This window comes from Tenrec ecaudatus, chromosome 9 (genome assembly GCF_050624435.1).
Source record: "Tenrec ecaudatus isolate mTenEca1 chromosome 9, mTenEca1.hap1, whole genome shotgun sequence".
Lineage (NCBI taxonomy): Eukaryota > Metazoa > Chordata > Mammalia > Afrosoricida > Tenrecidae > Tenrec > Tenrec ecaudatus.
In genome coordinates, this window is record NC_134538.1 from 103,985,020 (window position 1) to 104,001,247 (window position 16,228).

Below are 16,228 nucleotides of genomic sequence, written 5' to 3' on the forward strand. Positions count from 1 at the left end.
ATCTGTAGCTTGTAAAAAGAAACTACATGCTATTCAATGGGCCCTTGAAAATGATTTGTAATACAAATTTAATAATTTAAAATTTAAGGTTGTCAATTTGGCACTCTGAAGAAGTCAAACATTGATTTCAAAGCCAAAATAAATATCTGCATCACTTTTAATGCTCAAAGCTCCTTGGAGTCATAAAACACAAGAAAGCCAACACTGATGGTGCCTGGTGAGTGGGATGTGTCTCTTATATGTCTCAAGCGCTCAAGTAGGACACATTACCTCGAGTCCACCTAAACGGGCTCAGTCAGAACCTGAGTTGTAGTGCCCTGCATTGAAAGAACCAAAACCAAGCAAAACAAAAAGTCCTAGGGATCTTAATGCTATAGTTCCTGAGACATCGTCTTTGGCACTGACCCACGGGATGTATGGATGCTCAGAACAGTCCGTATAGGAAGACTTAATGGCACTAATCTGCGTCAGTAGCAGTAGTGTTTCATTCTGTTGTACACAGCACCACTGACTCCAAGCCAGCAACAACTCCCCTCAGCAGCATCTCTGGCAGCATAGTGGTTAAAGCACTCAGCTGCTTACCCAAAAAAGATCTGTGGCTTGAAAATGCCCCCTGCTCCAACAAGCGATGCGGCTGGCTGTTTCCCACAGACCATAGCCTTCGAAGCCCGATGGGGCAGTTCTCTACAGGGTCACGATGGGTTGGAATTGATGTGGCGACTAAGGGTCAGATTTTTTTTAATGCTCCTCAGTTTTAATTTTGCATTGTGACCTCTGTGAACAAAAGTGTTTTCCTCTTGTCTGCTAGAACCTTAAAAGAAAAATCTACGGTTCCCCCTCTCTGGGAGTCCACACATGCCTCATCTATAAAAACTATATTACTTACATGCATCATCTTCTTCTTCCTACTGATCTATATATTCCCCCACCATGACTTCCAAGCCTATCTGGTGTAGGCCAGTTTCCTTTAATATAAACACATTGTATTTTCCACTCTGAATAATCAGAATTTCACAGTGAACCAGGCTACATTTCTAAAATGTAAGAAATGTTTTCAAATAAAGCTGTCTCACAAAGTTTCCTGGAAAAAGACCTAGATTCTACATTTAGGTTAATGTTGCCTTTGGTTCCTGCAGACTAAAAGCTTTTCACATTTCTACTGCAAGTAAATAAGATCCAAAAGCCCAAATACAGAATAAAGTAGTCATTTTTTCCTAAAATGAGTAGGAAAATGATCAAGTTACAGCTCGTTCTGACCTTGACAATTTCCGGTATTTTTTAGTAAGAAGCTGTACCTTACAGTGACTGCAGGGAGCTATGAAGATGTGGGAAGACAGGAATGAAGGAGAGTGCCCTTTGACAGCTGTTAGCTCCTTGTAAGCATCTCTGTGGTTTGTCAACAAAGGTCTTAGCTCATCTGTAGATGGATGTAAAACACGCACCAAAGGAGACAGGCAATTTGGGTACTTTGCTTTTTGAGTAAAAGGACAAATTTTGACCTTAATGATATGCCAGAAAAATAATCAATACATAACGATCTCTCATTAATCTAGCTTGTTCATTAAACGTTTCTATAGTGGTTTAGCAGGAAGGTTCACTGATGAGTGCAACTCAACAATATTTCATGTTCAAAATTATTCATTGGGCATAAAAAAATAATTGCAAACAATCTGTTTAAGGAAAATTAAACTTGTGGAGGCTTACCAGGCAATTATATTTGTGTGCATGATTTAAAAGTGCTCCCGAATTCCTTGGCATGCAACGCCGCCCCCCCCCCCCATGGAGGACTAAGCAGAGTGGCGGCATGGAGTATGACCCCATTGCTCTGCACGTTCTGTGCTTGTAGGAGACGTCCCTTTCCTTTCACTGACTTCCCCGTCAGTGAGGACTGCTGGAGTCACGTCTCTAACTGTATTTTAAATTTGGGGTCCCATTGCTAGAAGTAAATTCTTAATGTGCTCTCGGGCTTATCTGGAAATAGATCAGAGTGCTGGTGGTAGGGGGCTGGCCTGGTCACGTAGCCACAGATATCTGGAAAGAGCCACCAACACCAAGGGTTCAAGAGGAAGAAAACTATCGCACAAAGCAACACCTGATTATGCCCTTAGCAGAAAAGGACTCTACCGAGGAGCTCACGGCCCCCGAGGACCTCCTTGTTGATGCGAATGTCTGGCTCCTGCTGGACTTTATGATGATAAAATAATAACTATTTAGAAATCATCAAGGGTTCAGGGGGAGGGGGAAGCGGGGAGGGAGGGGGAAATGAGGAGCTGATACCAAGGGCTCAAGTAGAAAGCAGGTGTTTTGAGAATGATGATGGCAACATATACGCGAATGTGCTGGAAACAAATGATGTATGTACGGATTGTGAAGAGAGTTGTATGAGCCCCTAATAAAACGGTATATATATATAAAGGGAGTTTCAAAAAGTTGGTGAAAAAAACTCCATTGTCTTTCCATTCCATTTTTCCAAGAGTTTTTCAAAGCCTTCCTGTACATCTATCATACTTACCTACCCTCATGCCCAAAACATGAAGTCATGAATACTTTTGAAGCCTTTCTGTAGACTCCCGCTTCCTCCCCGCATTATTCCACGAATGTCTCACTGTGCTGGCTGTTGTGTGCCATCCACTCAATTCTGAATCAAAGTGACTCAATGGGATGGAGGACCACTGGAGTTTCCTACACTGTAACCCTTCTAGCTTTCAGACTTTAGACGCATGGTTAATGCGTGCACGCAACAGTCTGTAAACCTCTTCTTTGCTTGCTTGTTTCCTCAACATAACATTGAAAGGTGTGTCTAGGATTAATTGGATTTGTGCCACAGCTCTTGAGAACGATGCTATTGTGGATGTTTTAGTACACATGGGCAAGCTTCCGGGGGGGGGGGGGCTGTACCGGCACACAGAGGTGAACTTCCTGGGTCGTGATGATTCTGCACATTTTCCAATTCGCTGGAGAATATGAAATTGTTATTTTTAAAAAGCCCTCTAAATAAAGATCCTGTAAGACAGAGTAGAACTTCACATAGGGTTTCCAGTTCTGCAAATCTGAACAAAAGCAGATCGCTTCATTTTTGCCTCCAGGAGTGGCTGGTAGGTTGGAACTGCAACCTTTACAGCCAGCAGCGTAACTAACATAGCAGCTCTCACCCTGGGGGTCGCGACCCCTTTGGGGGCTCGAACAACCCTTTCACAGGGGTCACCTAAGACCATCGGAAAGCACATAAATATTTCACAATATATAATTATATGTTGTTTTGTAATTAGTCACTATGCTTTAATTATGTTCAATTTGTAACAATGAAAATGCATCGTGCATATCAGATATTTACATTATGATTCCTAACAGTAGCAAAATTACAGTTATGAAGTCTCAACGAAAATACTTCTATGGTTGTCAGCACAGCATGAGAAACTGTATTAGGGGCTGTGGCATTAGGAAGGCTGAGAAGCACTGCTCTATCACTACCCACTACGGCTCCCGTTAACACCACCCTCGCACGCCTCTCTTTTCTCCGTATCTTAGTACACATTACAGTGAAACTCTGCTTGCCAGTGATTTCATTATACTAATAAGACTGAACATTGTCCTTTGTTCACTGACACTTGGCTTTCTTCTCTTGTCAACTGCCTGGTTACAGGCTTTGTCCATTCCTCTACTATGCCAGATGTGTTTCTTAGTATCGGTGCTGCGTTCTCTCTGTATTCTGGATGGCGATCTTTCCCCTCAGTTAGATGTGCTGCAAATATCTTCTCCCAGCAGGTGGCTTCTCTTGTTGTGCATTTTATAGTGCCTTTCGATGACCAGCATCTCCGAGTGACTACAGTCAATTTTTTTCAGTCAAGCTTTTCCTATGATTTGGAATTGTGTCTTCTTTAAGAAATCATGTGAACATTCTCTTCTGCTTCAAATATCTTTTCATATTTAAGACCTTATCTTCCTGTAGAATGCTGTGAGGGTCCAATTCCAGCACCATTTTTAAGCCATCTTTTCCCAATCTTCGGAGGTATTCGGCTCTGTGCTAATCTCACTGACCTGGGTATGCCAGTCTCTTACACTGTTCTATTTGCCAATTGCTAGACCATACCTTTTTATAATAAATGTTGGTAGCTGAAAGAGCATTTTTGCCTTCCTAACGACTATGCTGGCCTAAAATTGGTTGTGACAAGTGCGCAACTTTTTAATATATTTGAACTATTAGATAGTATGACATGTGAACTACATTAAAATAAAACTGTAAAAAAAAACTTTACAGAATCCGTTGGTTAAGCTGGGCCATATTGTTCTTCAATAAACATTTTAGAAAATACTTGTCAAGTACTATAGGCAATTAAAACCTTGCCCAAACTCTGATTAAAATCATGCAGGACAAATAGATTATTGGGGCACAATGGAAATTTTTGTAACATTGAGATGTCCCATCATTTCCAAATTACTTAGGTCTTTAATGTCCTTGTCTGGGTCTTGAGCACCTTTCGTTAGATTCATTATTGGCTACCTTCAATGCAGTGAATTAGTTAATAGCCTTTCCTAGCCAGAGCCTTGGCTACTGCCTCTCAATGACTTCATTTTCTTGATGAGTCTGGATAAGAAGGTGGAGGTAGATACTGATTAGATTATGATTCAGCTGTGAGTGGTTGTGAACACAGTTAATTGTGATTGATATCCTGCTGGGTATAAAATCAGCCCTCTCAAAAGCAGGAGGGAGGATCTCACTACCAGCGAAAGAAAAGAATCAGGAGAGCAGCGAGCCCGCATTGAAACGCCTCTACTCGGCAGACAGCGGTGACACCAGCGGACGGGCAGAGGGGTAGGAGCAGTAGAGCCAGAAGCCAGAGCACGAGACAGAACAGAGGCCTTCCTAGCTGACAGAGCAAGTAAAGCTGGTGCTTTGGGCCAGGAGGTTGGTTGGCTTGTGGAGTAGGGTGCCTCTGGGCACTTAATTCGGGAAGCTGTGTTTCCTGACCCAAGGAGTTGGAGCTGAGAGCGTTTGTGTTGAAGCCGGAAGCGGAGTGGCATGCCCTTTGGGCCCTTTTTAACAGCCTCCAAAGTGCTCTGTAACCTTGCTCCAGCAGGGCATAGGCTAGGTCATGAGGATGAGGGCCAGGGCGAGGTCAGCCTGTGAGCATGCCAGAGAGGCAACTGTCCTAAGTGTACCCTGAACACTTCTCAGTGAATTGGAACCCATCCGCTTCCCTAACGGACGCCACAATGTGAGCATGGCTTGTGAGGGCTCTATGGCCATTGCAATGCACTATGAAACCCAGTCACAGGAGGGGAGGCCACAGCAGAGATGGTCGGTGTCAGCATAGAGTAAAGAGGATGCAGTGGGCGCCATCTGTATTGTGGGCAGGCAGTCAGCCTTTAGGCTCCGGAAGAGACCAGATGTAGCCCCCACACCAATTCCTCCCTCTCTTATTTTTGTTGCTGCATAACAAAATCCTGCAAAAAAATTTTTTTTTTCTCTCTCTCTCTCTGCTGGAACTGATGATGACCGACGAGTCTGCCATCTACCCTGCTAGCCTCTTACATTTTAATAATCTTGGACTCCTTTGATTTTCTTCTGTATTCTGTCTTCCTAGTCTGTCTATTGTTCATTAAATTTTGCTGGTCCAAGAGTGCCTGGACATTAAGTAGCACAAGGCACCAGGGTCAAACACGTGGCTACTTAGAACAGCGCCCCCCCCCTCCACCCCCAGCTCTGTCATGGAGAATCACTCTAAGTCAGAATCGACTTGTCAGCACATTGCATCCAAAGGTAGCCTGCCAACTAAGCTTATGGAGGCTCCACTCCCGGCTGTCTCCAGGAAGTCCCTTCTCCCAGCTCCCTACACCACCGTTCAAGGACTGGTAGAATCTCTCTGGACTTGTTCTGACTAAGCCCTTAGAAAGTCTCTTTTACTTCATGAGCTTATAAAAAATGTAAATTCAACACAGCAGCCAAAGATACCTTTATCTCTTGAACATTTTCAGGTCACTGTTGGATGTAACGCATCATAACTAAGCTCAATCTGTGTGCCTGGTACTGAACAAAGTACATAGTGTAGCCTCATTTAATCCTTATAAAAATACTGTAACATAAGCTTTATAGTTAGTTGAACTTTCTAAGACCAGCAAAACTAATTTCTTGATCCTAGTTATCTAATGTATAATATCTAAATCCAGGTCTGTCTGATTCTAAACTCTTGTTATTCCCCACCACGTTAATCTCTGCAAACCCAAGCATAATGCATACTACTTTATTGAAATTTTAGGTTCATTAATTATGAATTTACAAAGATTGCATGCTAGCTACTTAGTTTTATCAATTACAACTTCGAGTCGCTGAGTAAGGGTAATGCTCTAACTGTGAAACTCAAGTGGACTCTAGCTAAGATCATTGTCACATGAATCAGATGAGAAATCCATCAGGGACAATGACGTATAATTTCCGCCAATGCATAATAAAAAGTTTAAAATAAATAACACAAGGTGAAAGGTTATTTGAGGACCAACTACTACTCAGATTCAAAAAAATATAGCTAAAAGATTATTTTTTAACTATAGGAGGAAAAATCTCAAGGAAGAAACATGGCAGACATAACTACAACCAAGTGAACAAACAGCCTTCTCAACAAGACAAATAGCCTAATGTTATACACTGACAAAAGACATAACCACAACAAGTGTACAAGGCTTTTAAAAGAGTTCAGCCTGCAGCTAATCATGAAGAAATAATCTCACAAATGCAAACTGAAGGGCAGTCTACGTAAACAACTGGAGGGTAAGCTCAGAAAGATCAGTGTCAAACAAAACAGAAACCGGCGGGACAATATTCTAGACTAAAGGAGACTTAAGCCACACAATGAAATGTAACCACTATCTTGTCCAACCACCTCTCAACCTACACCTAAGACTAAATTTTATATTCTAAAGAAGTTAAAAATCAAACAAAATTTTAATTTAAGCATCTCAAACATAGCTAAGGGTGAAAAATCCATCCATCCAGCCATAAACCCACCTAACCCACCCACCACCCAACCAGCCACCCAACCAAAAACATGCAGTAAAAACCCAACAACACACTGGTGATATAAAAGGATTCAAATGGCATCTGGTTACTCAACTCCTCCAGAAAAAGACATTATTTAAATCAGAGTAAATTTCAGATAAGTGGTGAAGTGCAGAGAAATCAGATGCCACGTAAAACACAAGCTCACAGTTGGGTCACCAAACAATCCCAAGTGTCTGGGGACTGATGACCGGAGACCTGGCTACCCTGAATACCTCGACAGGCTCAGCGTTCCACTGGCGTGCCCACCAGGCCTGCTGGGCTTAAGGACTGTGGGGAAACTGGGACCTTATGGCAGCACTCTAACCGTTGGGCAGGAAAGGATGAAAGAAGAGCGGGCAAGGCGTGTTGTTTTCATATCCTAGGAGCCTTCCTCCAGGAGATCCTTTGCTGTTGTTTTAAAAAATAGTTAAGAAAGGACATTATTTTTAAAGATACCCAGGATTTGGAAATTGATTATGACTACAGTATATCCTGCAAGTGTAGAACTCCCTACAATCCCTCACTTGTAGTTGAGGATTTTTCTTGCTCGGTCTCATCAGCGCTAAAGAACAGCGCGTGACCAGAGAAGAACAGATGCTGTGTGGGCTCTTCCCTGCTCACACATGCGGGAGGGACTGTCATGGACCCGGTGGCCCGCTGGCTGCGTAGCCGGCAGTGAGGAAGAAGGCGCATTTGGGGGCTTCTCCGGGATCCTTCACCTACGATTACAAGCCTCCAAGAGGCCCGGTCCTGTTACGCTTCAGAAGTGTTAATGGGTCACAACACGGACAGAATTAATTACAGGACACTTCCCACGTTCACCCCAAATCATCATATGCTACTTTAAGAGGTCTCTCATCTTTACAAAAATTCCACGAATCAGGTAAACATTGCCTTAATTTTATTCTCCTTGATCTTATTTGAGCTTATACCTCTCTTAACGTAAGGTAGATAGCACCGGCCGTCCCAAACTTCTGTCACCGTCCTCGCCCTTACAGCCAGCTACCCTGCCAACGCTGTACATTGTCGAGCCTTCTGCCCCCGGTCTTCCTCTCTCCCTTGCGTAATCAGTGTGCCATCTAAGGTGCTCAGGCTCTCGGGGCTCCAGATAAGGTTTTTGTTGTTGTTTTTAATGATAGGTTACTTAACTCCCAAGAAAAACTGTAATCTGCCTCCATGTGCAATTTTCCATCGGTTGGTCTTGCAGTACCTTCTTGCACATGGATAATCCCTTTTTAACAAAATGGCCTTTAGGCTCTTTGAAGCTGCACTGGGTTCATCCATAAAAGTATTGGGAAAAGCAAATAAAGGTAGTATAAGTGACTTTTTGAGGAAATGAATCTGAACTAAGATTACAATTCTTTTTCCCTACAAAGTTTTCTGAAAGCGGCCCGTCCTCCACCCTTCTTATACCCTGACCTAAATCGCTGGGCAGTCCCAGACATCCTCGTCACTTCCGGACCCCGGCAAGCAAGGTAGAGAACTCAAAGATGCCATCATGCTTAGGAAAGAAGAAACGGCAAACTTGGAACATGGCCAAACCCAACCCACTGCCTGGAGTCAATCCTGACTCACAGCAGGCCCGTGTGGGGCTCTCACGATGAACCGTTACAGTGGGAGCAAAATCACTCTCTTCTCATGTCATGGCGCACACAGAAAACTAGACAAAACTAGAAGGGATTTGGGGTTTGTTATGAGTCTTGGTGAAGAAGTTCACTGCACCTGCTTTATACAATTATGATTTTTAAATGTAACTTAAAATTCTTGAGCTTGCTTATTTTACACAAATAGTATTCAAATATAATTTCAACTGTGGTTGATGTTTGCAATGGTTTAAAAATGGTTTTGAATTTTTTTCCCTCTAAAAACTTATAGTAACTCAATATTGAGAGTCTCATAATGAATCCATTGCCCACTGAAGCGCTCTGGCCTGGAAAGACTTGGTCTATGTGAAGAAATGGATGCTCATGGGCTCTTCCATTCCACCTTCAGACTGCCCGCTAATCGTGTGTATGTCTCTGTCTGTCTGTCGTCCATCTCTCCTCTTTCTCCTACTTCAGCAGGACACCAGTTTCCCTTGGTTTATAATGGATGTCTCTTGTGCTTCACTTCATGAGCTGCATCCAGGCCTAAAAGCATGCTAACCCACTCATCCCCTTGCTACAACCCCCAGTGCATGGGAAGTGAATCCGAAGGACACAGGCAGAGAGGGGCTGACTGCAAGTTCTGTACGCAGCCTGTGGCAAAGAGGTGCCGGGAGGGAGTGGGGGTGTGGGGGTTTAGATGCTGACTGGCCTGTGTTAGGGCTGCAGCCTCACTCCCCTTTCTCTAGCACTTGAGGTGTTCCCTAGCAACAGAAACAAAGGATCAATTTAGAAAAGTGCTTTCCAGAGCATTCCTATCTAGCTCCTGACCAAGCCATTTTTGTTCCTGTGACCAAGCCATTGAAAGTGGAGGAGATTTATCACTGACTGTCCTCAGCAGCAGACGCTGCAGGAGCACTCCTGATCTGTATGCTGCGAATGTCGGAGATAGCTGATTCTACTGCACAAACGCCGGCTGCTTTCTGGAAGAATTAGTAGTCTCCACAGCTCGCTGTGCACTGACAATGTTGCTAGGGAAACTGATCGTTATGTGGCAAATGGAGGGTGTGGAACAGAAAGAAGGAGAAATGTGCGCTTTTGCTCCGAATCGGCATGCGCTGAGCACAGCTTGCTGATCGTCTGTGCTCACACAATGTCCTGCCTACCGTGAAGCAGGTCTCTGCTCTGAACGCAACGAACCCCACTGACCTGCGCCGCCAAAGGCCGCCCCACACTGACCCTCACACTCCGTGTGCCACAGTGGGGACACAGACCACAGTTAGCCCTAAAATTAAAATACTCAAAAGCAGTGACGAAACCAAACTGGTTTGACTTCTTAGGTTTTCCCCTCTCTCTTGATAGCAATCTTCTAGTGTTCCAGAAGCAAAAATAATAATTTCATAATGGTGCTAATAAAATTGCCCCCCCCCAAAATAAATGATCTAGTCTCAAGAGACTCCCTTAGGTGGGAAAGGAAGAAACATCACTATTGTTGTATTCGACATATTACAAGCTGCTCAGAGAATCCACACGACCTGCCTGAAGTCACACGGTCTCCAGCCTGTGGTCATGCTGGTGCTAGACCCTCCTTTTTCAGCGGCCAGATAGGCAGTGTTTCCAGGTTCCATCCGGTTCCATAGGAAAACGCATCAAAAGGACATAAATCCAGTGCGTGGAGTAAAATCTCTACCTACGTATAATTTTAAATGAAATCTTCCAATACTTGTCAATGGCTCAGGGTTGTTTTTAAAGTTAACACTATAACTCAAGCACTTGTTTGTCATCATAAAAATCGCATTAGAGACATGTGACTATGTGAGAAAACACATGAATAACCTGCCCACCTCACTAATGAGCAGAGTGTTGCCACACTCTTTGAGTTTCCCTTTTTTCCAAGGATTTCTCGCGGTACATCTTAAAAGATGAAAGTGAAAGATTTATGTACTTCTGGGTATTTTTCTCTGCATGTTGTTAAGACATTCTTTAATTTAGAAAGGTACTCTAAGCCAAACTCACTGCCATCGAGGCAATGCCGACTCCGAGCGGCCTGATAGGATGGGGTGGGGGGGGCTGCCCCTATGAGCTTCCAAGGTGGTCGCTCTTTATGGGACTAGAAAGCCATCTTTCTCTCAAAGGTACTAAACAATTTTTTAAAAATCCATTCATGTGCATATGTCCTACTCTCTGTGGTGTGCCCGTGAGGAGGAGAACACGTGAATTGTTGGTGCCCAGTGCACGCCCATCTGTGGCAGAAAGGGTCTCCAGTGTTTTGCGCGTGCGCTGGTGGCGCGCTGGTGCAGCGCCTGCCCCGCACAGTGAAACGCTGGCATTTGGACCCACCAGCAGCTCTGCCTGAGAAAAGAGCTTGCAACCTGCTCCCACCAAGATTCCAACCTTGGAAACCCCGGGCGGCAGTTCCGCTCTGCTCCACAGGGTCACCGTGAGTCAGGGTCACCATGACGGCCCGTGACAATGACGACATCGGGCCTCAGACAGGAAGAACACAAAACCACGCACAGTTTCAATAACGCCAATGCTAGAAGGTGGCTGCCACACCTTTTGAAATGTTACCCACAAAGAGCTTGGGCTTGGCGATTTAAAAATCTAAACTTTCTGCATTGATTCCTAAGGCAGCCCTGGTGGCAAGATGGCTGAGGACTTGGTTCAAACCCACCCGCAGCTCTGTGGGGGAAAGCCCTCACAACTTGCTTCTGCAATGGCCATGACCATGGAACCCTACGGGGTAGTTCTACTTGGCCCAGCAGGGCACTGCGAGGGGGAATCCGCGCACCAGCAGCAGTGGGCTTTGAGCCTCGTGGAGATAACCCTATGCGGGCTGTACGGTCATGCTATTAAGCTTTACTTTGTTGTTGTGGGGAGAATATTGAGAGCCAAGCATATACCAACTCAGCACATTCATTTCAGTGAGACCCAGTACGGTCTTGGAGGTGTGCATAGCTCCTGGACCATGCTGCAACATTGATTTAAGCAAGGGTTCTTTTTGTTCTCATTTGTTTTGGTCTTCAAATGCTGATCATTTTTGAACATCGGGTTGTGGTGTAGGTGGAAGTTTACACAGTAAACTATGCATTAGAAGATAATTCATACACAAATTGTCCCAGTTGCCCCGGTGTGTTATTACTCCCTGCATTTCCACCCTGGCGTCCTCATCCCCATTCATCTAGTTTCCCTGCCCTTTGCTGCCTTCCTATTCGTTTCTGACGCAGTCTACCCTGTCGGTCTGTTCTAAGGAGCACCTGCTGTGTGGCGGTTTGTCTGCTTCACAAGCCAGCTGGGTGTTCAGTTGGGAGGCGGCCTCTGAGAGGGGCTTTAGCCTTAGGGTGTCTCCAGTCTCTCTCAGACTAGCCAGTAAGTTGGATCTTTTTTAATGAATGTTGAGCTTTGTTCTATTTTTTTTCTTCTATGCTTACTAGTACCTTCTGACTATGTCTCTGGTCAGAACAGTCGGTAGTAACCACCAGGCACCATCTAGTTTTCCTGATCTCAAGTGAGAAGAGGCTGCTTGTCTTGAGTCTGGCTGTCTTCACTATTCTTTGCTCCACGTGCAAGGAGACCAATGGCTGTATCAAAAGTGATGGGGCAGTCATTCTTTAAGGCACTGTATCAAGCCTATCACTTTTATGATAGTTTGAAAATGATAATCTTTGGTTTGACTTTGGTTGGAATATTCGTAGTTCTTTACATGATAGCATTTATTTGTGATAAAAGCTAAGATTACAGACCCTTCTTTTGATAGACCTTTTCTGTTTTTCCATAGTATAAAGGGGGGGGGGGAGACCAATGTAAGGACAAATCATGCAAACTGTGTTGTGAGGTTAAACAAACCTTGACTTAAGCTGTCTTGACAAGACGTTTGCTTGACATCCAAGTTCTCCATGGTATCTCCTTTAGAGACATCGCCAAGAGATGTTCTTCGCTCAAAGATGTTGTTATTATTGTTAACTTGAGTCCCATTTTGCTTCAGGAGCCTAAACACCTCAGTTTCCAGATCTCTGATCTAGGAAAGATAAATTCATTCATAAAACTCGAAGCTAGTCATCCTTTCAACTCCCTGGTAGAAACCACCTCATTATTTAGTGACGTACAGAACATAACTCACCCGTACTTGTAAGCCTTGAACTTCCACAAGGTGAGCTTTTTCCAAATCTTCCAGTTTCTTTCTTTCAGCTTCCTGTCTTTTGATGAAATCAAGTTCTCTGGAGGAGAAAATGATCGATGCGGTTGCATCGAATACGCAATAAGTAAGGAAACATCAAAGTCCTTATCGGACGCCACACACTGTGTGGCAAGATAAGTAATTGGACATCTATGAAGTAAACAAATCGCCATCACAGTTAGAAGGATGCAGTCAAGCCTTCTGAAGTGCTAGGAAAAAAGGTAACAATGTAGTCTAGAAAGAAAAAGTGTCTGTAGTGTATCATGATAAAGAAAAATACTTTAAATCCGCATATTTGATTTTCTTCGCTAGCTCCTGATTCTAGATCACCCATCCAAAGGAGTTACTGCTCTAATAAAAGCCGTGATGACATAGCTGCTTACATGTTGGGACTGCTAACTGTAAAGACTAGCAGTTCAAAACCACCAGTCACTCTGCAGGAGAAAGATGAGGCTTCCTGCTCTGGTAGAAAGAGTTACATGTGGTGAAGAAAGCTGATGGTGCCCAGCTACCAAAAGACATAGCACCTGAAGTCTTAAAGACCCGAAGATAAACAAGCCATCTAGCTGAGAGACAACAAAACCCACATGGAAGATGCATACCGGCCTGCCCTGACTCGATCGCTGAGGACAAAGTGGGTGCATAAGCAAAAGTTGTGAAGAAAGTTGATGGTTCCCAGCTATCAAATGATATAGCATCTGGCCTCTTAAAGACTTGAAGACAATCTAAAGACAATGTGAAGACAGATAGCAGAGAACTGAGTGAGGGAGACATCGGATGGTGTAAGATATTATAAAATAACAATTATTTATAAATTATCAAGGGTTCAGGGGAAGGGGGAGCGGGGAGGGAGGGAAAAATGAGGTGCTGATACCAAGGGCTCAAGTAGAAAGCAGGTGTTTTGAGAATGATGATGGCAGCATATGTATGAATGTGCTGGACACAAATGATGTATGTACGGATTGTGAAAAGAGTTGTATGAGCCCCTAATAAAATGATTTAAAATTTTTTTTTAAAAAGGAAGAGTTACAGTCTCAGAAACTAGCAGGGACGGTTCTACCAGATGATACGGGGTCATTATGAGTCAGGCTGAGTCCGTGGCATGAGTTTGTGTATTGCACGAACGACATACTCAAGTGGGATTTAGTGGCAATACAGCACATCAGATAGGAAAAAATGGCATATTTTCAATGCCATACACACAGTAAACCGATGACAAATAACTGGGTTTTTCAAAGATAATCGTAATGCAACTACTGTCTACCAAAGACAATGGAGAGGGCAGGGGTGGACCTGAAACGTTAAAGGGGACCATCTGGACACCTAGAGATGGAGAGCAGAACTATCTTCATTTGATACTCAGAATGGAATATACACTATGGAGTAGCTAGGCAATTGCTGATCTATTACAGAGAGATTTGATAAAAGAAAATTAGACAATGATATTTTGGGCAAAGAGAATTAAAATGGTGATGTATGGTTGCAGAGAGCTGTTCCCCTCCTTCCTTGTAAGGGTAAGTTTTTATAGCCGCTCCTTCGCCGCTGGCAACACCATTCGAATCAGCCTTGCCCTGTGGTGAAGGAGGAAGAGCCCATGCTTCGGGCCACCGTGCTCGTGTTCACAGCAGGGCCACAATTTGGGGAGGGAGCGCACACAATGCGCTGCCTTGTACATGCAGAAGTCGCTGAATGGGAGAACCGTTTGTTGTGAATATTTTTGCCACACTGGGAAAAGGTCCTTACACAAATAACGAGTACAAAGAAGAAAATGTCCTAAACTTGATTGTGGTAACGATTGTCCAACTTTTTGAAATGGTCGAATGATTGAATTGTATGATAGTGGATGAAGTGCCAATAAAACTGTTAAGAAAGAAAGAGAACGTCTTCCCATGATAGGAAATAAAGAGATCTCCTGACTCCTGCCTAGCTTCTAAGGTTTGGCATGGAAGACCAGAAAAGGGAATGACACTCATTTTCCTCGTCTTTCTTCATCAGAAGTAAGAAATGAAAACATCCAGTCAAAACCTCCTTGGTCAGTCTCCCTGAAATGACACCAAGGTCCCAGAGCTGGAGGCAGCATGGCAGGAGCTCAATGCAGCAGAAACCAGGGAGTGGAAGGCGGTGCCAGTCCATTCCCTCGGTGAACTGAGGGCCCCACTACTCACTCAACAGCTGCTGAGCAGAGTGGCAGGGTCTTGCCAGTCAACAAGAACAGCAGCAAGATTCTGTGGTGACTAATTCTAAGAATAGAGATAAAAGCAGCTTGATCAAGGCCATTCAGCACTTTTCAAGGACCACACCCACGTCAGTCATCCCACATGACTTAAGTAGCTGGGCTTTTTGCTTTTAAATCACAGAAAATTTTCAAACGGGATAAAGATATTCAAATGTTACTGTCAAAATTGACTCTCAAAAAAAATCAGAAGGCAACTGATAGCCAAAAGTATATAATATATGAACTATAATCTCATATGGAAAAGGTCGAAGCTGTTTTTCAAACCGAATGCTTGCTCTTGCTGTCAGTGTGCTTTCGAGAAGGTTAACACTGCGGTCATCTTTTCCTGTAACGGTAGATTGTGCACCGTGATTGGCTGTTAACTGTCTGGACTCACACGACTGTTCTGCAGTCGTGGAAAGCGACTTACTTTTGTTGGAAGTCCTTGATCAGCTTCTTGGCCTTGTTGTATTTCTTCTCCAGAGCCTGATACTGGCTTTGCGTCTCCTTGAGGTGCTCGTTCACCGTGTGGCATAAGGTCTGAGCCTCAATCCAGTAGCTCTCCAACTTCAACATCCGTTCTTTGTTCTCTTCTATGTTCTGCTGGACTTGGTGCTTTTCCAGTTCCCACCGCGCCTTCTCATTTTCGGCCGCTTGCAGCTGAAAAAGGCAAGGATCACTGGAGACCGCTGTAGCAAAGACCTCTCCTGGTTTCATGCATGTGCCACATGGCATTCCAGTACATCAAACATGCAAGACTCTGAGATTAAAGAGCAAGTTTTATTTTCATCAGCCCCTCAATGGTGAAATGGAAACCACGAAAAGTGAAATAAAATGATAAAACACAGACTTTAATTCCAAATCGGACGATCTTTCTATCATGTGCTGTGTAGTCTGAAGTTCTGTGAACAGTAAGCTGTTTTAAAGTTGTATTCTATCCGGTGGACTTGAACCCATTTGATTTGCAGTTTTTCCCCTTTAAGATGCGCAATTCCATGTAAAAAACAAACCCCAAACCACCTAACAATGGAAGAGGGCCAGAAAAGGGAGAGAGTGCGGCCTGACTCAACTGCAGAGAGGAGAACTCTGAAGACATTCAGCTTCAACTGAATTTGAGTTCTGACATTAATGGCCTTTTAGTCTTGGGTAAGTAAGGGCAGTTCTCTGAGACTCAGTGGTATCATCTAGAGAAGAGCATTGTGATGTAACCGATCAGC

At 43.9% G+C, this 16,228-nt stretch overlaps 1 protein-coding gene across 1 annotated transcript in view; it reads right to left on the reverse strand.

Moving 5' to 3' along the window:
• PPP1R9A (protein phosphatase 1 regulatory subunit 9A) overlaps positions 1 to 16,228 on the reverse strand; it is a 320,104-nt gene that overhangs the window by 39,685 nt on the left and 264,191 nt on the right. The window contains 3 exon segments of the mRNA XM_075558394.1: positions 12,466 to 12,637; positions 12,740 to 12,836; positions 15,442 to 15,671. Of these exon segments, the coding sequence (XP_075414509.1) occupies positions 12,466 to 12,637; positions 12,740 to 12,836; positions 15,442 to 15,671 (499 nt within the window).